The sequence below is a fragment of the Lutra lutra genome, chromosome 1 (genome assembly GCF_902655055.1).
Source record: "Lutra lutra chromosome 1, mLutLut1.2, whole genome shotgun sequence".
Taxonomy (NCBI): domain Eukaryota; kingdom Metazoa; phylum Chordata; class Mammalia; order Carnivora; family Mustelidae; genus Lutra; species Lutra lutra.
Window position 1 is genome coordinate 23,066,584 of NC_062278.1, and position 24,181 is coordinate 23,090,764.

The following is a 24,181-nucleotide window of genomic DNA, read 5'->3' on the forward strand; positions in this document are numbered from 1 at the left end:
ATCACTGGAAAAGATAAAACACAGCAATCCCAGAACCAGGAATAATTTGCTTCTCAGTCATTCAGGGTAAAAAGACCTAAAATGCAGGACATTAAGTCACCTCCTTAGAAGAATATTGCTTCAATAATGGAACCAAGCTGACCCCAGGATGAAGCTTGCTCTGGATCCACTAAAAGAATCTAAAAGCAATCAATGATCGAACACATCCCAAGTTACCTCCTACATCTAAAAATAGAGTAAGAGAGTACAAGACTATCCAGTACTCCAAAACATAAAATCATTAATACCTGGCACTCAATTAAAAATTACCAGGCTAGTATATAAGTAGGAAAATATGACACATAACAAGGAGAAAATTCAATAAATTAGAAAGATCCAGAAATGACACAGATGATAGAAATGGAGAAAAGATTGTTAAAATAACTATTAGAATATATTCTATATATTCAAGAAAGTAAAAATGAGCTATAAGCTTGTAAGAGGAAAGAGAAAGTCCTCTATCATAGAATGTATAATAAATATTGAGTAAATGGAGGGGAAGTTCAAGATGGTGGTGTAAGAAGATCCTGAACTCAACTCCTCCCATGGACACACCAAATCTTCAGCTATGCAAGGATCAATTCCCCTTGAAAAATACAGGAAAACTAGCTTAAGAGTTTCTCCACAACAAAGGATAAAGGATTGAGACAGGTAAGAGAAGCAGAAATATAATCTTGCCAAAATTCCTACTGTCAACATGGCAAATCACAATTTGGAGGAACATCACAAATTTGGAGTTTCTCCCTGAGGAGTGAGGGGCTTATACCCCATATCAGGCACCCCAACCCTTGGGGTTGACACTGGAGAGATGAACACCCAAAATATCTGATTCTGAAAAGCAAAAGGGATTATATGTTAGAGATCCAAAACGCTGTGAGAAATGAAAAGGCTGCTTTTAAAGGTCTTACAGACTTACCCCAGGAATCTCAAAACAAAACAAAAAAGGTAGTTTGGAAAGCATAGTTCTATATGCAGTGGACATTCGTTAGCATGTGCTGGAGACACAGGCATCTGGTAGAACATTTTACAGGGGAAAAGATGCTGGTGGCACCATTTGTGCATTCTCATTCAACCTTGCTAGTATTGTAGGGCTTGCCCCACATAGCCCTGTGGTAGCTGTAATCCTATAGCCCTGATGCAGCTGCCTGATTTGCCCTTTCCACAAGCTCTGGAGGCCCTACTATTGCCAGTGAGCTCCCTCCTATCTTGGGGTCCTTCTGGGTTCCCCCATAGCCTCTCTGAAGCCAGCAGGCTCACCCTGCCCACATGCTATATCTTCCTGCACCCCACTATGCCAAGCTGTTCATTCCACACTTGTACTCTCACCAGTTAAGAATAAATCAGACTGTGTAGGTAAACACAAAGTTCAAGAGACATCCAAGAATTAGGGCAAGGTTGAATGAAAAGTTTCATCACCTACACAAGGCCACTCCTTCTAGAATGGGAAAGATAGCTATTGCACCTCATACACAGAAACAGAAATATAAAGAAAAACAAAATGAGAAAACAAGAATATATGCCCCAAAAAAAGAACAACATAAAATCCAGAAAAGAAAAAAAAATCCTTGTTGAAATGGAGATAAGTAATTTACCTAACAAAGAGTTCAAAATAGTGGTCATAAAGATGCTTACTGAATTGGAAAAAGAATGGATGAACCCGGTAAGAACATCAAATAGACAGAAAATATAAGAAAGTATCAAACAGAAGTCATGCAGGTGAAGAATACAAAAACTGACCTGAAAAAAAAAAAATACACTAAAGAATTTCAACCACAGTTTGGATGAAGCAAAACAGATCAGCAACCTGGAAGACAGGACAGTGGAACTCACTCAAAAGGAACAACAACAACAATAGTAACAAAAAGAATTTTACAAAGTGAAGATAGCTTATGGGACCTTTGGAACAACATCAAGTGGAATAACATTCACATTATAGGGTCCCAGAAGGAGAAGAGAAAGAGAAAGGGACAAAAAACTTATTTGAAGAAACAATAGCTGACAACTTAACCAACCTAGGGAAGGAAATAGACATCCAGTTCCAGGAAGCACAGATAGTTCCAAAAAAGATGAACCCAAAGAGCTACACAGCATAACACATTATAATTCAAATGTGAAAGTTAAAGAAAAAGAGAAAATATTAAAAGCAGCAAGAGAATAACTGGGTACATATAAAGAAATCCCATTAGACTATCAGCTGATTTTTCAGCGTAAACTCTGTAAGCCACAAGGGAATGGCATGGTGCATTCAAAGCGCTAAAAGGAAAACTTCCAACCAATAGTATTCTACCCAGCAAGGCTATCCTTCAGTATAAATGACAGAGTTTTCTAGATAAGCAAAAGCTAAAGGATTTCACACCACTACACCAGCCTTGCAAGAAATGTTAAAGGTACTTCCTCAAGCTAAAAAGAAAATGTACTAGCTAATAATAAGAAAACATATGAAAGTAAACACCTGACAGGAAAAGGCAAATAAATATATTAAGGAGCAGATTAACCACTTAAAATTTTAAAATGAAGTTTAAAAGACAAAGGTAGTAAAACAAACTAAAACTACAATAATTTGTTAAGGTATACACAAAATAAAAAGACATATGACATCAGAAACATAAAACATGTGGTAGGGGAGAAAAAATCTAGAGTCTCTAATATGTATTCAAAACTTACAGTGCTCACAAGTTAAAATAAACTGCTATACAGACAATCTGTTATATGTGTGCTTCTCAAAGCAAAGACCTGTATAGTAGATGCACAAAAGATAATGGGAAAAGAATCTTTTTTTTTTTTTTTAGATTTTTACTTATTTATTTGAGAGACAAGTGAGAGAGAGCATGAGAGGGGAGAAGGTCATAGGGAGAAGCAGACTCCCCGTGGAGCAGGGAGCCCGATGCGGGACTCGATCCTGGGACTCCAGGATCATGACCTGAGCTGAAGGTAGTTGCTTAACCAACTGAGCCACCCAGGTGCCCCGGGAAAAGAATCTTAACATAACACTAAAAAAAGGTATGAAACCACAAGGGAAAAGAGCAAGAGAAGAAAGGAAGAAAGAGGAGCTACAAACCATCCAGAAAACTATTAACAAAATGGCACTATGTACGTACCTATCAATAATTACTTTAAATGCATATGGGCTAAATTCTTCAATCAAAAGATGTATAATGGGTGAGTGGGTAAAACAAGACCTATTGATATGTTCCCTATAAGAGACCCAATTCAGATCTTACAGCACAGAGAGATTTAAAGTGAAGGGATAGAAAAAGCTATTCCATGCAAATGAAAATGAAAACAAAGCTAGCATAGCTATACTTATATCAGACAAAATGATCACTTTAAAACAAAACAAACACAATATAAAGACAAGGAAGGGCATTATGTAATGATAAAAGGGTCATTCAAAAAAGAAGATACAACATTTATATATAATTATGCACCCAAAATAGGAGCACCTAAATATATATAGCAAGTATTAACAGACCTAAAGGCAGAAATTGACAACAACACAATAGTAGTAGAGGAATTTAATACTTCATTTACACCAATAGATCTATCATCCAGACAGAAAATCAATAAGAAAACATTGGCCTTACACAACACATTAGACCAGATGGACATAATATATATATATAATATATATATAATTATTATATATATATATATATATATAATTATTATATATATATTATATATATATATATATACAGAGCACTCCATCGAAAATCAGCAGAATACATTCTTCTCAAGTGTGCATGGAATATTCTCCATGATAAGTGGCATTTGGCTAAAAACAAGTCTCAATAAATTTAAGAAGACTGAAATCATAGTAAGCATCTTTTCTTATCACAATGATATGAAAATAGAAATCAACTACAAAAAGAAAACTGAAAAAATCCCATAGAAAAAAAAGGAAATCTTGCCATTTCTAACAACACAAATGGACCCTAAAAGTATTATGCTAAATGACATAAATAGACAGTAACAGATGAATACTGTATGATTTTACTTGCATGTAAAACCTAAACAACAAAAAGACTGAACAAACACAACAATCTCATGGATACTGACAATGGACTGGTGGGTGTCGAAGGGGAAGGCAGTGGATGGGTGAAATGGGTGAAGGGAAATCATTGTATGGTGACAGATGGTAATTAGACTTATAGTTGTTATCACATTGTAATGTATCAGAAAATAAAATTATTATGATGTATACCTGAAACTAATAATACCTCAAAAATAAAGTCCTTCATCAAACTTATAGAGATAAAAAATAGGATGATGAAATATACTCTGGTAAATTTAAGAGCAGTTTAACATTGCTAAAGAAAAAAATCAATAATTTGAAAATATAGCAATATATTTTAATAAACTTAAAGACATAAAATTTGAAAACAGAAAAAAGGACTCAAAATTCTATCTGGTATCATTTTATTCCTAAACAACTTCTTTTATAATTTTTATAATACTGACATTGATAAATGTTTAAACTCTTAACAGAGCTTCTAAAGACATGGAATAAAACAGAGAGAACTGAGAACAGAAAGAGATAATAGTTGTAAAATCAGTAAGGATATAGAAGATGTGAATAATACTAATCACTTAGCTGACCTATTCGATATTTAGAGACTACTCCATATGATAGTGGAATATCTATCTATTTATCTATCTCTGTATAGATATATACACATATACACATACATGTATTTTGTCAAGTGCAAACAGAACATTTGAAAATATTATAAAGTGAGACCTAATAAATTTAAGTAAATTGATATCATACAAAGTATGTTTTCTAACAATTAAGGAATTTAGTTTTAAATTAGTAGCAGAAATACATATGAAATATACCCAAATATTTGAGAAAAAATCATCAACATTCTAAATAACCAATGTCAAAAATAATGTTACAAGAATTGATATGGAGGAACAATTATATCCTGACATTTATAGCAGCAAAATCAACAATAGCCAAATTATAGAAAGAACCCAGATGTCCATAGACTGATGAAAGGATAGAGTAATTGGATAAAGAAATAGTACAATGGAATATTACTCAGCCATCAAAATGAAATTTTGTATTTTGCAATGATGTGGATGGAATTAGAGTATGCGATGCTAAGCGAGATAAGTCAGAGAAAAACAAATACCATATGATTTCACTCATAGAATTTAAAACACAAAGCAGATGAACACAGGGGAATAAAGGAGAGAGAGAGGCAATCCACAAAAGAGACTCTTAATTACAGGGAATAAACTGAAGGTTGCTAGAGGGGCAGTGAAGGGAAATCGGTTAAATGGGTGATGGATATTAAGGAGGTATCTTGCTGTCATGAGCAAGGGCTCTCATATATGAGTGATGAATCTCTAAAATTCTATACCTAAAAGTAATATTACACCATATGTTAACTAACTGTAATGTAAATAAAACTTGAAACAAACAAGAGAACCTTACAAGAAAAAAAATTAAATACTTGAATAAGGGGTGCCTGGGCGGCTCAGTCAGAGCCTTTAGCTCTGATCATGATCTCAGGGTCTTGGAACCAAACCCTGCATCAGGCTCTGCACTCAACAGGGAGCCTGTTTCTCCCTCTCCCTCTGCTCCTCCCCAACGTGCATTCATGCACGCTCTCTTTCTCTAATAAATAAAATCTTTTATTTATTTTTTTTAAATAAAATCTTTTAAAAATATATTTGAACTGGACAAAAATGGAACTGTGACATATTAAAATTAGTACAGTGCAATTAAAGCATTGTTAAAGGGAAAAATGAATGCTTACATTAGAAAAGTATAAATGATTGAAATCAATGATGTATGTATCCACTTTGAGCCACTAAAAATAGAAGAGAATATTAAACAAAAAGTAAAAAAAGGAAGACAAAAATAAAAATAAGAGCAGAAATCAATGAATTAGAAAATAGGAAAACAAGAAGAAAATAAGTGAAACAAAAGCTGATCATTGAAAAGATTGTTCTTTTCATAAACATTTTTCTAGACTGATCGGGATGAAAAGAGAGCAGAACAAATAACCAGTGACTGGGTTATCAGAATGAGAGAGGAAGGATCAATATAGATAATGCACAAATTATAAGTATAGTAAGAAAATACTGTAAATGACTATATGCTAGTAAAAACAACTGAAATGAAATGGACAAATTGCTGGGAAGATAGATATCACCAGAGACCACTAAAGACAAAGATATTACTGGGATAAACCTAGATCTATGAAAGCACTCGAATTTGTAGCTAAACCTTTACACAACACAAGTCTTAGCATAGGCTGTTTCACTGGAAAATTTTCCAAATATTTAAGAAGAAATAATAAGCATTATAATTACACATTATATATACACATATATAAATATGACATATATAAATATCAAAATAAAAACTAATTTTAATTTTTTCTATGTCATTACCACATACTCCCATTCTGCTTTTATACATTAAATATCTAGAGAATGGAACAATTATTTGTACCATTAAAGGGATGAAACAAATGCTATATGAAAATGTAAAGATAAAAAATACAGATTTAAATGACTTACTATATTAGCCTATGAATTTGACTTATTCTAGCCTGTATGATAATTATGTGTCCACTTAAATATGAGAATTTTGAACAAATGTTGAACTTTAAGACAGAAATCTAAACAGAAGGAAGTCTCCCTGGAAAGATAAAATGATGAGAATGAGATTCTAGAACAATATTTGTTCATTGTAATGAATGATCCAAGAGCTTTTCTGTGCTGTAATTAGATGTAATATTGACTCTTAAGGATACACACCAGAAACCAGAAGTCTCAGAGATACATGATCATTATCTGGGGTGAATATGTTCATGTTTGATGTGTAATCCTTTGGAAAATACCAACAGTATGTCACAAAGGAATTAATGTTTGCAAAGAACATCTATTTACCTTATTTGAAGAAATATCTTGTTTATTGCTACCTGCTGTATTAAATGGATAAGAGTTTGAAAGGAGCAGAATATCAGTAAGTGCTCAAGAATTAATAGAAAAAAAGGGAATTGGGTTGTAATTATTCTTCTTGAAAAAGTTTTTTAAAAAACATAATCCTCACTATGGCTAATTTTTGTCAATACGAATATATTTCTACTAATTGTTTTCTTGTGATTATTCTTAAGCTATTTGGTTCATGAAGCATAGAAGAGATTCTGTAAATATCTGTAGTTATGCCTGAGTGGTAACCAGAATTAATAACTAAGATGCATTTTTAAGATTGTCCATTTGTAAAGTTTCATTGTCTCCTTTTTAACAGTTAGAGCCACAACCCAAAAGAATGAAATATATTGAAACTGGACCATTCCCTTATACCATACACAGAGATAAACTCAAAATGGATGAAAGACCTCAATGTGAGACAAGAATCCATCAAAATCCTAGAGGAGAACATAGGCAATTACCTCTTCCACATTGGCCACAATAAATTCTTTTGAGACATGTCTCCAAAGACAAGTGAAACAAAAGCAAAAATGAACTTTCGGAACTTCATCAAGTTAAAAAGGTTGGACACAGCAAGGGAAACAGTCAATAAAACTAAGAGGCAGCCCATGGAATGGGAGAAGATATTTGCAAATAACATTACAGATAAAGGGCTGATATCCAAGATCTATAAAGATATATAAAGAACATCTCAAAATCAACACTCAAAAAAATAATAATCCAGTCAAAAAATGAGCAGAAGACATAAACAGACACTTCTCCAAAAAAGACATACAAATGGCTAACAAACATAGGAAAAAATGTTAAACATCACTAGCCATCAGGGAAATACAAATCAAAACCACAATAAGATACTACCTTACAACAGTTAGAATGGGAAAAACTAACAAAACAGGAAACAACAAATGTTGGCAAGGATGTGGAGAAAGGGGAACCCTCTTACACTGTTGGTGGGAATGAAGCTTGGTACAGCCACTCTGGAAAACAGTATGGAGTTTCCTCAAGATGTTAAGAATAGAGCTACCCTATGACCTGGCAATTGCATTACTGGGCATTTATCCCAAAGATACAGACATAGTGAAAAGAAGGGGCATGTGCACCCCAATGTTCATAACAGCAATGTTCACAATAGCCAAACTGTGGAAGGAACTGAGATGCCCTTCAACAGATGAATGGATAAAGAAGATGTGGTATATAAACACAACGGAATATTATTCAGCCATCAGAAACGATGAATACCCACCATTTGCATCAACATGGATGGAACTGGAGGGGATAATGCTAAGTGAAGTAAGTCAAGCAAAGAAAGACAACATATGGTTTCATTCATATGTGGAACATAAGCAATAGCATGGAGGACCATAGGAGAAGGGAGGGAAATCCAAAGGGGGAGAAATCAGAGAGGGAAATTAGCCATGAGAGACTATGGACCCCAAGAAACAATCTGGGGGTTTCAGAGTGGGAGGTAGTGGGAGGAGGGGGTAACAGGATGATGGGTATTGAGGACGGCATGTGCTGTGATGAGCACTGGGTGTTATACTTAAGTAACGAACCACTGAACACTACATCAAAAGCTATACAGTGGCTAACTGAACATAATAAAAAACATGGACAGAATCAAATTAGTATTAAATAATTAGAGACAAAATATTTAATAATATAAGTCAATTAATAAAAAGCTGATGAAAAATTTTTAAAAAAGAATGAAATATGTTGATATCTGTTTGATGTTAATAGAAGTCAAGTAACATTTAAAAATTCTGTAGAAATATATAAAAGTAAACTGTCAAGGAACAGATTTAGAATAGTTTATTCTTTTTTTTTTTAAGATTTTATTTATTTATTTGACAGAGAGAGATCACAAGTAGACGGAGAGGCAGGCAGAGAGAGAGAGAGAGAGAGAGAGTGGGAAGCAGGTTCCCTGCTGAGCAGAGAGCCCGATGCGGGACTCGATTCCAGGACCCTGAGACCATGACCTGAGCCGAAGGCAGCGGCTTAACCCACTGAGCCACCCAGGCGCCCCAGTTTATTCTTTTGATGAGGTAAATTTTTAAAAAATGACACTACATTTATGGAAATTTAACTGTACATAATTAGCTTTTTTCCTGAATAATATGGTACATAAATAAAACATACGATTACATTTTAATATTTTAATAAAATATGATTTTTATATACACACAGTGGTGATGCTATTAATACTCGCATTCCTATTTCTAGATACTCTCTAGAAGTAACATTAACATGGTTGAATTAGTCATGGGCTTCTGGTCCCACTTTGGCCAGAAACATGCCTTTTACAAAGAATAACCAGCTGATTAGTGGGCCTTTGACTTGGGTTAATTCACTCTGTTAATCTCTTTAACAATTTAATCTAACCAATTTAACTGAAACAAAACCACCACAATCTTTTAATAAAATTCTAAAGAGTGCTTTTATTCTTGATAAAATAAGATCAGAAATCTTTTTCCATGACATTGATTCTGGATACAAGCCAGAAGGATGTACACGTATAACACCTACCTGTACCAGGAGATGGAGGGCTCAGGGGAGCCAGAGGCCCTGCAAGATAACGTCATCTCCTCTCCTCTCTCTGCTGTGGCATTAAAGGATTTCTGAGGCATTGTGATTGCTGGCGGCACTGAAAAGAGACATAAACATAGATTAAATAGAGATGAAAAACATTTCATCAACACCATTGAGACTTCCTTAGAACTACTTAGTTGTTGTTGTTGTCATTCTTAAAATGCTAAGCTTTAGAACTTGATCACTTACTTCTGTACTTACATTACTTACATCAACAAGATGGACTTGGTTGCACAGTAAAATGACTTTGAGACCACTGACCTGCATTCTAATGTACAATAATTAAATAATACACACCTGTGTTATTTTACCGTTTTTAACCCATCAATTAAGACTAAACGAGAAACTAAGCATTTTAACAAATTTATATGTATACTTTTATGAAATATTTCTCACAAAAAAACAGACAATACCACCCTGACTGACAGCAACACTGAGATCTACTTGGAGCATAAATGGATTTCCTATTTGGGTCTTCATCGGCATATGTAATTCTATAAGCAATCATTCACTGCTTCAAGACAGGGCTTTCAAATTAGGTGTCAAACGATAATGTTCTTTCTGATTAACTGCACTTAATTTCTTCACACAACTATAGAACATTTTATGAAGAGAAACTGCTCAAGCCATAGAGAGTATGAAATAGATTTTCATGAACAATTCAATTTTAAAATTAAGCTTCCCCAATTTCTAACTATTTACATTGCAAAAACTGTATATGCTGCACATTTAGACACGTTGAAACTGTTACTGAAATGTACTGTTTGCAATAAATAAATCAATAGTATCCATAATAGATGCTAAATATCGGGCGCCTGGGTGGCTCAGTGGGTTAAGCCGCTGCCTTCGGCTCAGGTCATGATCTCAGGGTCCTGGGATCGAGTCCCGCATCGGGCTCTCTGCTCAGCAGGGAGCCTGCTTCCCTCTCTCTCTCTCTCTCTGCCTGCCTCTCTGTCTACTTGTGATCTCTCTCTGTCAAATAAATAAATAAAATCTTTAAAAAAAAAATAGATGCTAAATATCAAAGCACAGCATAAATTTTTATTTTAATGCACACTTTAATGATTTTCAATTGAATCTGACAAAATGATATTCCTAAAGTTAATTATATTAATAGAATTGTTTTTTATATATCCTAAACAACATGACCAGACAGGCATTTAGAAGTGTGACATTAATTAAATATCTCCACAATAGCATTCAGGTCAGCATTGATGCTGTATTATTGTCATTGATGGTGGGGATAGGAACTGATATGTATCTTACCAATTAAGCACAATAAATCAAGTTTCTGCCTTTATGAATTTAGATACAAGGGACATGATCTGACATGCTGTCTCTAAAGTAACATAGTAATTACAAGTATTACAGTAGGATGGACTGTTTTTGAGACATTAACTCTGCATTTTAAGTACACTAAAATTTGACTTCCTGTACCTTGTTTTACTTCTTTTGTAATTATAGAAAAGAACACTTTAATCAAAATGTGATGCCTTTCATTTTGTTATAATAAATGTAGCTGCAATAGCACATGACTATTTTTTTATTACAACAATAAATATTTTAACCCATTAGATAATTACAATGTAAATGAACTCTTTAAAAAAAATTCTCCATTTGGGTAAATTTCTGTATTTGTGTAAATGGAAACATTTCAAAATGGGGAATCACATGCTCCAGTGCTTGTCCTACTATTTTTACTACTGAAACACATAATTTATTCTTTATCATAATTTTCTGTTCTGTAGTATAAACTGCATATGCTGGATGGTTTGTAAGAACTGACAAATCTTAATGTTTACCTTTTATGATACAGTGACTCAGCTCATGAAATGTGCGTTCTTACTTAGAGTGTGAATTTGTCGAACAATATTACCATTGCATATTTATAGGGTAATTTGAAGAGTAATTCCGGAACTATTCTGAAGAATAATAGCATTCAAAACCTGCAGAGGTGTTCACTAGTTCTGATGCCAGGATATCCAGGGAATTTGTAAGCCACTGATCAAACTATAGAGCATTTTTATGTGTACTACCTCATTGGTTCTGAGTTTGCTATTGAGTTGGAGTAAATAATTTTTTTTAAAGATTTTATTTATTTATTTGACAGAGAGAGATCACAAGTAGACGGAAAGGCAGGCAGAGAGAGAGAGAGAGAGGGAAGCAGGCTCCCTGCTGAGCAGAGAGCCCGATGCGGGACTCGATCCCAGGACCCTGAGATCATGACCTGAGCCGAAGGCAGCGGCTTAACCCACTGAGCCACCCAGGCGCCCTAAATAATTTTTTTTAAAGACTTTATTTATTTATTTGACAGAGAGACAGAGAGAGAGGAGTGGCAGGCAGAAGGAGAGGGAGAAGCAGGCTCCCCAAGAAAGCTATCCTTGCATAACTCATTGATTAATCAGATCTGGGCAAAATATATGTCACCAAATAAATTCCCATGTATATCCTCTATTTGGCAGAAGACTACTAAAACTAAGATTCACAGTCCTTTCTTACTTACTTTTCCTTGTTTTTACTCTTAAGGCTGTGTGACACTTAGAAATTAGTATAGGGGCGCCTGGGTGGCTCAGTGGGTTAAGCCTCTGCCTTCAGCTCAGGTCATGATCCCAGGGTCCTGAGATCGAGCCCCGCGTTGGGGTCTCTGCTCCGCAGGGAGCCTGCTTCCTCCCCTCTCTCTCTCTGTCTGCCTCTCTGCCTACTTGTGATCTCTGTCTGTCAAATCAATAAAATCTTAAAAAAAAAAAAAAGAAATTAGTATAAAGGTGGATTTGAAACAGATGGTAGAAGAGTAAGAGCCATCCTGGCAGCAATTTCAGAATCTGTGTAATGTAACCATCTTGGATCTCTGCAGTCTACTGGAGATTTGAGCTTCCAGGAGGAGACATGGAAGGCGAATTGCTAGCAAGGTCTCAAACAGGTATTTGTACAGCAATGTCCATGTTCCCAGCAGCATTATTCACAATATTTTACGAGTGAAAGCAACCTAAATGTCCATCACTGCATGAAGGGATAAGCAAACTGTGGTACATCCACAAAAGGGAATACTATTCAGCTTTAAAAAGAAAGTTAATTCTAACATATACTACACATGGATGAACCTTGAGGATGTTATACCAAGTAAAATAATCCAGTCACGGAAAGACAAAATACTCTATGATTCCACTTACTATGTACTTAGAGTAGTCAAAATTATCGAGACAGAAAGTGAAATACATTTTTTTTAAAGATTTTATTTATTTATTTGACAGACAGAGATCACAGGTAGGCAGAGAGGCAGGCAGAGAGAGAGGGGAAGCAGGCTCCCCACTGAGCAGAGAGCCCGATGTGGAGCTCGATCCCAGGACCCTGAGATCATGACCTGAGCCGAAGGCAGAGGCTTAACCCACTGAGCCACCCAGGCACCCGTGAAATACATTTTGATTAAAATTCTTGACCTTCCCCTCTCGACAGTACCTTACCCCTTTCCTCCTTAACCTCTTAATTAATTGCTTGTAATTTTATGCAAATAACACACAGCTTTTTATATTTCCTCCTTCTGTTACAAAATATACCCTTTTCTGTACCATGCTTCTTTTCTCAAACTAATAATACATGCAAGGGATATATTCATGTTACTACGTAGAGAAATTCGTCACTCCTGTTCAAATTACAGTCTTCTTTGTAATAGTCTTCTATTGGGCATGTATTATGTCACCTGAGAATATCCAAATATTTATCTATTATAATCTTTATCTACTGCAATCAATGCTCTAGTTAATTATCTAGAAGTAAAATTGATATCTCAAAGAGTAAACATATATATGATTTTGACTGAAGAGGACTAAATCAAATTGCTTTCAGTGGTCATTACACACTTTTCAACCCCAACCCCCAACTATGGATTACTTTTCTAACCAGGAAAAAAAAAAAAAAATATATATATATATATATAATGAAAAAAATAAGAAAATAAAATAATAAAAGTTGAAGCAAATAATTTTCAGGTAATTTCCTAAAGTTAATTCATAGCTGAATGTCCATAAGCATTAGAACCCTTATTAAAGAACACCCAAGTGAAAAATCACAGATGGAATCATGGAAAGCACTACTTTGATTTTCTCCTTGTTTCGACAGTAAGAGGTGATAACTAAATAAAAGAATAAAGTTCATATAGAAAATAACTCAGGGCAAAATAAAAAAAATTCTGAAAGTCTTAAACATGTTGAGGGATACTTTCATGATTAAGCATGGCCCTTTTTATGTTCTTCAGAGTACATTCTGTGATTAACAATATTCTATAGTACTCCAAGTATGTTTCAAGAAGCCCAGAAGTCCTCAGAGTCCATTCAGGGGGTCTTACGATGCCTTCCCTTTACCAGCCACCTATCTTGTGAATATGGATTTCTCCTGCAACAAAATACTCACAATTTCCACAATCCCAATTACTGGGCTGTGGTAATGGAGGAAAAATTCTATCATCTCCTTGTTTATAAGAGTTCTTTTCTCGGGTTCTCATTCAGTATCACAGAAGACTGAATGCAGCAACAGATAAGAGAATCTCCCTGTCTTCTGTTACAGTACACACTAGAGAAACTTACAAAAATGTAAAAAGTAAAACAAAATGTTGCTTTTTTCTGTTTTGTTGATGGTTTCCTTTGTTGTGCAAAAAAGCTTTTTATTGGGGCACCTGGATAGCTCAGAGGGTTAACCCTCTGCTTTCAGCTCAGGTCAGGCATGGTCTCAGGGTTCTGGGATCAAGCCCCAGTGGGGTGCTCTGCTCAGCAGGGAGCTTGCTCACCCCCCTCTCTCTGTCTGCCTCTCTTCCTACTTGTGATCTCTCTCTCTGTGTCAAATTAAAAAAAAAAAAAATTAAAAGCTTTTTATTTTTGGCATAGTCCCAGTAATTATTTTTGCTTTTTTTTCTTGCCTAAGGAGACATATTCATATATTTGTAAATGATATATCCAATAAGAGGTTAATATCCAAAATATATAAAGAACTTACACAATTCAACACCAAAAATCCAAACGATCTGATTCAAAAATGGACAGAAGACCAGGATTGACATTTTTCTAAAGAAGACATACAGTTAGCCAACAGACACATGAAAAGATGCTGAACATCACTAATCATTGGGGAAATCAAAACCATAATGTACATCAAAATCACAATGTATCACCTCACACCAGTCAGAATGGCTAGTGTCAAAAAGACAAGAAATAACAAGTGTTGGTGAAAATATAGAGAAAAGGAAACCCTCAGGTACTGTTCGTCAGAAAGTAAATCGGTGCATCCACCATGGAAAACAGTATGGAGTTAACTCAAAAAATTAAAAATAGAAATACTATATAATCCCGTAATTTCACTACTGAGTATTTACTCAAAGAAAATGAAAACACCAATTCAAAAAAAATATATGCATACCTTTGTTTATTGCAGCATTATTTACAATAGGCAAGATAATGGAAACTACCCAAGTGTCCACCAATAGTTGAATGGATAGATCCATTCAATTATGGATATTATGTATTATGCTAAATGAAGTAAGTCAGACTAAGAAGACACAGGCCATATAATTTCACTCATATGTAAAATATATTAAAAAAACAGATAAACAAACAAGGAAGTAAACAAACAAAGCTTACCCTCTTAAAAAACAGAGAATAAACTAGCGATTGCCAGAGGGAACATGGGTAGGGAGCTGGGTAAAATAGATAAAGGGAATTAAGAGGTACAAACTTCTAGTTATAAAATAAATAAGTCTCAGAGATAAAAAGTAGAGCAGGGAAAGTAGTCTAATATTGTAATTATGTAATTATGTAATAATTATGTAATTATGGTGACAGATGGTGACCTACACTTATCTTGGTGAACACTGAGTAATGTACAGAATTATCAAATCACTAAGTTATACACCTAAAACAAATATGACATTGTCAACTATATTGCAACAGTACTTTTTAATGTAAAAAATAGCCACTGTTTTACTATATTTTTCAAAATGTCATTATTTTCTTTAACATGTTACTTGGATTAGCATACTTATTATTTTTAACAATTAATAAGGTAACATTTCATATAATTTTTTAAAGGTTTTATTTATTTGACACAGAGATAGAGAGTACAAGTAGACAGAGCAGTAGGCAGAGGGAGAGGGAAAAGCAGGCTCTCTGCTAAGCAGAGAGCCCAATGTGGGGCTCGATCCCAGGACTCTGGGATCATAACCTGAGCCGAAGGTAGCCGCTTAACTGACTGAGCCACCCAAGCGCCCCTAAAGTAATATTTTAAAATTTAAATAAATTAATCAAATATTTAAAAACTTCTCATTTCAATGCCTAATATGAAATATATATGATATATATAAATAGGCATAACCCACATAAACAAAACCTTGAGGAATCCCCAATAATTTTACAAATATGAGGAGTTCTAAGGCAAAAACTTTTGATGTTACCTGAGGTACAAAATGAGGTAGAAAACAACTTGTTAATTCAAATTAGCCTTTAAAAAGAAGTCTTATAAAACTGCCAAGAAAAGTAATTTAAAATCAAAGCCATAGTGTATGTCTAAAATTAATCTTAAAAATAAAAAAACTTAAAAATAAATAAATAAATAAAATTAATCTTAACGTTTAAGGGTCTGGAACACATTCTTAGAGAGTTAGTAATGATCACTTTTTTTACATTATTTATTTATTTGAGAGAGAAGGAGCAGAAGGGAGGGGCAGAGAGAGAGAGAAGCAGACCCCCTGCTGAGCAGGGAGTCCAAGGGCAGTGGAGACATGGGACACCATCCCAGGACCCGGAGATCATGGCCTGAGCTGAAGGCCCTGACGGAGCCTCCCAGGTGCTCCAGGAGGATCACATTTGAGAAATTCTGGAGAAGTGAATCTGTTGGGAAATGTGATTAGCTGGAGGACTTCAGGACTGATCATGGTGGCACGCCCTAGACAATAGGATTTATTTGGGTGGTGTTTGGACAGGTTGCATAAGAGGGTGAATTCTTCCTAGCAGGAAACCTTCCAGAGACAGTAGGTATGGTAAGGAGCACCTTCCAGGGGGCAAGGAAACTCCTGCGAGAGGTGAATTTGGGAAAGAGGTTTCTGTGTCTAGGGGACTTCACTCAGCAGCACAGCAGGAGAACTCAGAGGGCAGCAGTCCCTTGGGCTGGCCCAGAGTTTGTCTCCTCTACAGTTAGCAGAAGGTGGGTGCACTTCTGCAAGCTGTGCAAAGCAGGTGGATTCTAAATGGTTAAGATATGCATATTTTGGCTATATTTAAAACAAGAGATGTGCAAAAATTTGAATTTGGTGCTAATGAGGTTTTGAGTTAATTGTGGAAGGATTCCATCTTTCCATGCTAGGAAGAAGAAAACAACATGAGGACTAATATAGGAGAAGGAGGTTCTTCTTTGGCTCATTTATATACCAGGAATGAAGGTAATGCTGATGATAACAAAAATGTTGGGAGGAAAAGGTTACCCTGGTACTAAAAACTGTTCGGTTTACTATGATTTCTGTATATATATCAGAACAAATCATCAAATGATCAAATAGCTCATAATTTTGGGAAGTTACTATTACATATTTTTAAAAAGAACAAATTTTATTAGATCAATATAATTTTCATCTGTAATAGACTGACAGAAAGAAAGAAGAGTTGCAGCCTCTTTTCCTTTTATCCCCTACAAAGTCCTTTATAGTTGTCCCACTTACTAAAGTAGATACATATGCTGTAAATCATTTCAGTTATATCATTATCGAAAAGATATTCATTTTGAATTTAAAAAAAGAACAAGAAATCCTGATCATATACGTGTCAACAAGTTTAAAAATAATATTGCAGATTTCCAGTTTTGGTTTAATGAAAGTAACCCCAAAGCATCCTGTCTGTGTCACTTAATTCTTCGCTAACACTAGGACAGGATACATGGATAATCTCTTTGAGGATTCTGAAACGTAAATAGTAGCAGGCATACTATTACTAGAAAAATACCAGAATTTGAAATAGTATAAGAAAACCTGTGAAAAAAAGTATTTTTTTTTCTTCAGAACACCTTGGTTGGATTGAAGGCAGCTAGGAACTCTAAAAATAATTAACATGGCCCAACAGAGATCCAGAGAAGCCTTCCAGTTCAGTCTCAGGGAGATGAGCTCCCCTGGCACAGCAGTGAGAGCCTACAAGTGCCTGAATCTCTGAGAGAAGATGTTCTTCCTCATCAGTCAGGAGAGCAGTGGTCCCAAGAGGGCAAAGTTAATCCCATTGCTTCCCTCCTTGTCTTTCCTCCAGCTAGTGGGCCCTCAATAAGGGCACATCTGTGACAGTGAGGAACAGATAAAACCCCAGTTTTTATTTTTTATTTTTATTTTTCAAAGCCTCAGTTTTAGTCTAAGGGACTGTAGTAAATTGGAGACTTGCAGAACAGGAAGTATGGGAGGCATCACAGGGTAGAAAGAACTTAGGAAAGCAACTGTATCAAGTTTTTCATGAAATCTTGGGCTCAGCCCTGAGCTGTGCATTTGTAGATCTGATCTTAAACAGTACCAAGACTTTGAGAATTGAACTGAGAGCTGAACCACCACACAGACACTGAAATGGACACTGGTACAGGTATACAGATCTGAAACTACTGCAAAGGTTTTGAAAATGTAACTGATTTTTAATCCACAATCTACAGAAGTCTGGTCACAATATGTCGCCTGAATTTGGGGAAATTCAGATTGTTTGGGAAAATAAAAATGTCAACATCATAATCAAATTACTAAAAGCTAAAGCCATATAAATACAAAAAAATGTATCAGTTAAAGGAAAATAATAATTCAAATAACTGTAGGTTTCTTATCAGAAACCATAGAGGCCAAAAAGAGGTGAAACAATATTTTTAAAGTGCCATAAAGAGAGATATGTCAAAATAAAGTTCTATGTACAGCAAAAATATCCTTCAGAAATGAGGGTAAAATGAAAACATTATCATTCACAATTAATAAAACTTCTGCCAGAAGACTTGATCCTGAAAGAACTGGAAAAGGGAACTCTTCAGTCAAAAGAGAAATTTTATCAGAGGAAACTTCACAGATGAAGAAAGAGCAAGAGAAATGGTAAATATCTTTGTAAAAGTATGTTTTATGACTGAAATAGAACTTTAATGTTGAGTACAGGGGTTTTCAATTAATGCAGATATAAAACAAAAGACAACTAAGACAAAGAAAAAAGGGATGTAAGGACCTAGATGGTGCTACAGTTTCTACATTTCAACTGAGACAGTAAAATATTGGTTCCCAAATTAATAGGTACATTGTAATCACAATAGCAGTGAGAAAAAAAATAGAATAGATACAGCCAAAAACACAATAAATAAAATAGAATGCTAAATAATGTTCACATAATCCAAAAGAAGTCAGGGAAGAAGAAATAGAAGAATGGAAAACAGAACACACTGAAAACAAATAAAATCCACGTGATGTTCAGGTAAAAGAATGAATACTTTATTTCCAAGCTTGGGAGTAAGTAAGGAAGTCCCCACTCAACTGTCCTATTTAAAATCATTCTGAAGGCCAACCCAGTACTAAGCAACAAATGAGAATAAAAACCAAGCAACTAGAAAGGAAAAAATGATCTCCTTCCAATTTGCAGATGCATTGATGTCTTCACTGCACATCCAAATATCTATAAACATTGCTAGAGCTAATAAATGCACCTAACAGTCACGAGATATGAGAAAAACACAGAACAAATCATATTTCTGAATACATACTTGCAATGAACAATTAAATATATATAAATACATATTTATATTTATAAATATTTATATTATATTTAATGTTATATTAAAAATATAAAACCATATACAATAGATCCAAAATATAACACTTAGATATTAATCAAACAAAGTTCATGTATGGCCTCTGAACACTAAAAATTACAAACAAATTAAAGAAATGAAAAAAATAAAAGGGCGCCCAGGTGGCTCAGTGGGTTAAAGCCTCTGCCTTCAGCTCAGGTCATGATCTTAGGGTCCTGGGATCCAGTCCCACATTGGGCTCTCTGCTCAGCAGGGAGCCTGCTTCCCTCTCTCTCTGCCTGCCTCTCTGCCTATTTATGATCTCTCTCTCTGTGTCAAATAAATAAATAAAATCTTTAAAAAAAAAAAGAAATGAAAAAATAAAAACCCTTAATAAATGAAGAGACAAACCCCGTTCACATATTTGTAGACTCAACATTGAAAAAAATGTCAGATATTACAAAATTGTTATCAAGACTATACAATTCTAGTTAAAATCCCAGGAGGAAAAAAAAAAAAAAATCCCAGGAGTATATAATTTTGTAGACAGAATGATTTTAAAGTTTAGTGGAAGGCAAAGAAACTAGAATTTACAAAAGGTTCTTGTTAAAGAAGAACAAAGTTATAGAAATCATACTTTCTGATTTTAAGGCCTGGATAAAGCTATGCAGCTGGGGAATATGGCATAGGGATAGGCACATAGATCAGTGGAACAGGAGAGAGAGATAGAAATAGACTCCTACTATACGGCCAAAGTTTTAAAATTTTAGTTTACAAAGTGCAAAGGCATTTCAATGGAGAAATAATAGTGTTTTAGCAATTATTTTTAAGTAACTAGATATCCATATGCAAATACATGAAACTGAGGACAGAATTTATCCCTCATACAAAACAAAACTTGAGCCCTAAATGAATCAAAGATCTAAACTGAAAATGTGAAAGTATAAAACTTTTACATGAAAATTTGGGAGAAAAATCTTTGTGACTTGGGGCTAAGTGAAGAGTTCTTAGAAATGACACCAAAAGAATGGTCCATAAAAGAAAAAGATTAGTACTCAGACTTCCTTAAAAGTAAAGTTAAAAGGCTTTGCTTTCTGAATTACACTGTTAAGAGGGTAAAAGATAAGCCACAGCATGGAGGAGAGTGCTTGCAAATCACATCTCTGAGGAAGGAATTGTATAAAGAAAATCTAAATTCAACAATAAGAAAAAGAAGTGAAAAGAAGTGAACAGACATCACTAAAGAGGCTGTTTGGAAAGCAAAACTGCACTTATAGAATTTGTAAGGAACCCTAACACTGTAATGGGAAAAAAAACCTCCAAAAAAATAATCCAATAATCCAATACAATCCAATAAAAAAAAAAATAATCCAATAAAAAAAAAATCAAGTCCAGACACTACAAAGAGACATTTCACTGAAGAGGACATAGGGATACAGGAATGAGAAACAAGCACATGAAAAGGTGTGCACTATCAGTGGCCATGGCAACACACTGCAGAAATGCACATTAAAACTACAGAGATTTCACTATCCACCTATTTTGATGTGTAGCTTTAAAAAAATAAATAAATAAATAAACTGGCAAAATCAAGCAATGGTAAGAATGAGAAGCAACATGACTTCCTATACATTATTATAAAGGATTCAAAATTATACAGCCATTGTAGAAAATGATTCGGCAGTTTCTCATGAAATTAAAAACACACACTTACCTCACGTCCCTGAAACCCATCTCCTAGGCATTTACCCTAGATAACATTAGATTTTAGATGATTCCATTTATATGACATTCTTGAAAAGAAAAAATTATAGTGAAGGAAAGAAGTAGTGGTTGTGTGAGGCTTAGAGGTTATAGGAAGATGTAACTTCAAAAGGAAAAACAATAGTGTTTGAGGATGGTGGAATAAGTCTGTTTACTGATTGTGATGGTGGTGGTTACATGAATCTATGCATACATGAAAATTCATCAAACTAATCAGTGAAAATTTTTAAAAAACTGAATTTTACTCTATGTTAATATAAATTAAACATGCAAACTTAAAAAAATTACATGGTGAGGTTTTAAAAAATTATAATTGTATTAAAATACTATCACTGATTAATATAAATAACGGTATTATTTAATTTATAATTAGATGTATAACGATTGTCCACCAGATTCAATAAGGTGACATACTAAAACAGTCCATGACTCCTGGAGAAGTCAGTTTCTCATTGTTCAAGAAGCAGGAAAGTCTCAGAAATTTCCCACTCTGTGGGAGTCTCGACTCATGTTTAAGGTGAGCTTGTTTCTTTTCTTTTTTTTTTTTTTAAGATTTTATTTATTTATTTGACAGAGAGAGATCACAAGTAGGCAGAGAGGCAGGTAGAGAGAGAGGGAAGCAGGCTCCCTGTAGAGCAGAGAGCCCCATGCGGGGCTCCATCCCAGGACCCCAAGATCATGACCTGAGCCGAAGGCAGAGGCTTTAGCCCACTGAGCCACCCAGGCGCCCCAACGTGAGCTTGTTTCTACCTTACTTTTTAAACTCGCTCCTTTCTTTAACTCATTACTCTGATCTACCCAATGAATTCTGAAAATCCCTTTACTTCTTGCTGCTTGTTTTTAATCTATCGTGAAGTGTAGATTTCCCAGCTTCTATAGTCTTCCCTGTTTATGAGCCATGGACCTGCTGGCCTAGAATGCTGGCCGTGTTTCAGTCCATGGCTTTTTCAGAGCCTCTTTGTGATACACTGCGATCAACAGTCCAGTGTCAACACTGTAGTATAATTAAATTAATTAATTAAGAAAACCCAATTAACTTCAAAACAAAATATGTGGGCAATATAGGCAAAAGTGAAATTTAGACACAGATAGGTAGATACAAAATGATTTTGAATTCAGTACAGAACAGGAGACTGTGGTATTTGGAGGTCAGGATTTAGGTATGAGTGAGCAACATCACCTTAAACAAAACATATTGCTAACATTATTCAAATCCTTATCAGTCTCTGCAGAATTTTGTTTACTATATTGAAATATTGTACAGCAGAATGTCAGCTTCCAGCCAAGATGTAGAAAGAGGCACCCGATTTATCCTACTGAGTAAAAGAAAGAACCAAGAAATCAAACATACTGTACAAAACAACAGTTTTCAAGACATTCTGAATCAGTCAAAAAAGCAGTCAACAGCGATCTCTGAAAAATAAAAGGAAATGAGTGTGTCCTACTACTACCCCAGCCAATTGTCTAGAGAGAGTTTCTAGGCTGCAGTGGAGTGAGGAGGGGCCCAGCTGGAGTCTAGAAGTCTCCCTGAATTGAGGCAGGAAAGGCAGTCAGGGGAAGCAAAGCACACAGAACAGAGTTCCAGACAGGAGATAGGTACACAGTGAAGACTTCTGAGATCTGCAGTGAGTTTCCCTGGGGTCTTCCAGATGAGTACTGCTGCATGTACACCCATGAAAGGGAACAACTGAGGCCAGGGAAAGAGCTTCCTAAAAGATTCAGGAGAAACAATTTGCAAAGCTCAAACAGAGAAACAAATGGTTTTTATTCCCATGAGCCAGAATTAACAAAAAACTAAAAACAAAACAAAACAAAAAACCACAAAGCACCTTGTAAAATATGTCAAATAAGAAATTTAGAAACATTTTACCTCAAGAGTGAGGCAACATTAGCTCTGGACTATTTTGCCCGCCCCCCCCCCCCCCACACACACTTTTAACGAAACTTAAAAGTGTGAACTGAAAGGATGAAACTGTATCCAAGTAATTCATCTGGATTCCTGAAAAAGACCTAAAATAAATACAAAAATATTCAGCACACACACACAAAAAAATATTCAGCACAGTAAAGGAGTAAAATCCACAAATTCTGGCATCTAATTTAAAAATATTCACCATGAAAAGAAGCAGGAAATATGAGACATGATGAGGAAAAAAAAAAATACATTCAACCATAAGTGACCCAGAAATGGCACAGATGATAGAATTGGCAGACAAGAATATTACAGTTACTATAACTGCATTCCATATGTTCAAGAATCTAGAGCAAAGACTGATCATGATACAGACATAGAAGATATGTAAAAAATCTAATACATCTTCAAACTACAGTATCTAAAAGCACAATACACAATACTGGATTAGTAGTAGATTAAACATTGCAGAAGAAAAGATAACTTGAAAGAAGTAACAAAAACTACCCAAAAGTAATACATTGAGGGAAAAAAAAAAAAAAGACTAAAAGGAAATGAACATCTGACAGATGTGGGATAAGTTCAAGTGGCCTAGTCTATGTGAACTTGGAGTTCCAAAGGAGTGTGAGACAGAAAGTGGTATGTGAAGACCTATTGGCTGAAAGATTTCCAAATTTGATAAGGATTATAATCCAAATGTGTCAAAAAAAAAAAAAATCTAAGTACAAGAATAATGAAGAAAACCACACCAAGGTATATCATATCCAAACTGCCTAAAACAAGTGAAAAAGAGAAAAAATATTCAAGAATCTAGGAGAACTGGGACACTTAAAGTACAGTAGCACAAAATAAAGATAAGAGTAGACTTTTCATTTGAAGTAATTCTGGCCAAAGATAATGGCTGAGAATTTTTAAGGTACCACAAGGAAAAACAAACAAACAAAAAACCCTCACGAAAAAACTTTCAATTTAGAATTCTGTATTCAACAATTTTATTTCAAATATGAAGGCAAAATGAAGAATTTTCTCAGGTATAAAGCAGGTGAAGTGAATCATCGCTAGCAGACCTGCCCTGTGAGAAATGCTAAAGGAAGTCATTCAGGCATTTGGGAAGTGATACCAGAGGAAATATGGATATACACAAAATAATGAAGAAATCTAGAA

General features: G+C 34.8%; 1 protein-coding gene across 2 annotated transcripts in view; it reads right to left on the bottom strand.

Annotated features, from left to right (window-relative positions):
- The window catches only part of NCAM2 (neural cell adhesion molecule 2), a 532,785-nt gene that overhangs the window by 184,594 nt on the left and 324,010 nt on the right, over window positions 1-24,181 (bottom strand). For both annotated transcript variants that reach the window (XM_047721657.1, XM_047721668.1), the window contains exon 6: window positions 9,517-9,634. In XM_047721657.1, coding sequence (XP_047577613.1) covers window positions 9,517-9,634 — 118 coding nt within the window. The remainder of the gene's footprint in view (window positions 1-9,516; window positions 9,635-24,181) is intronic.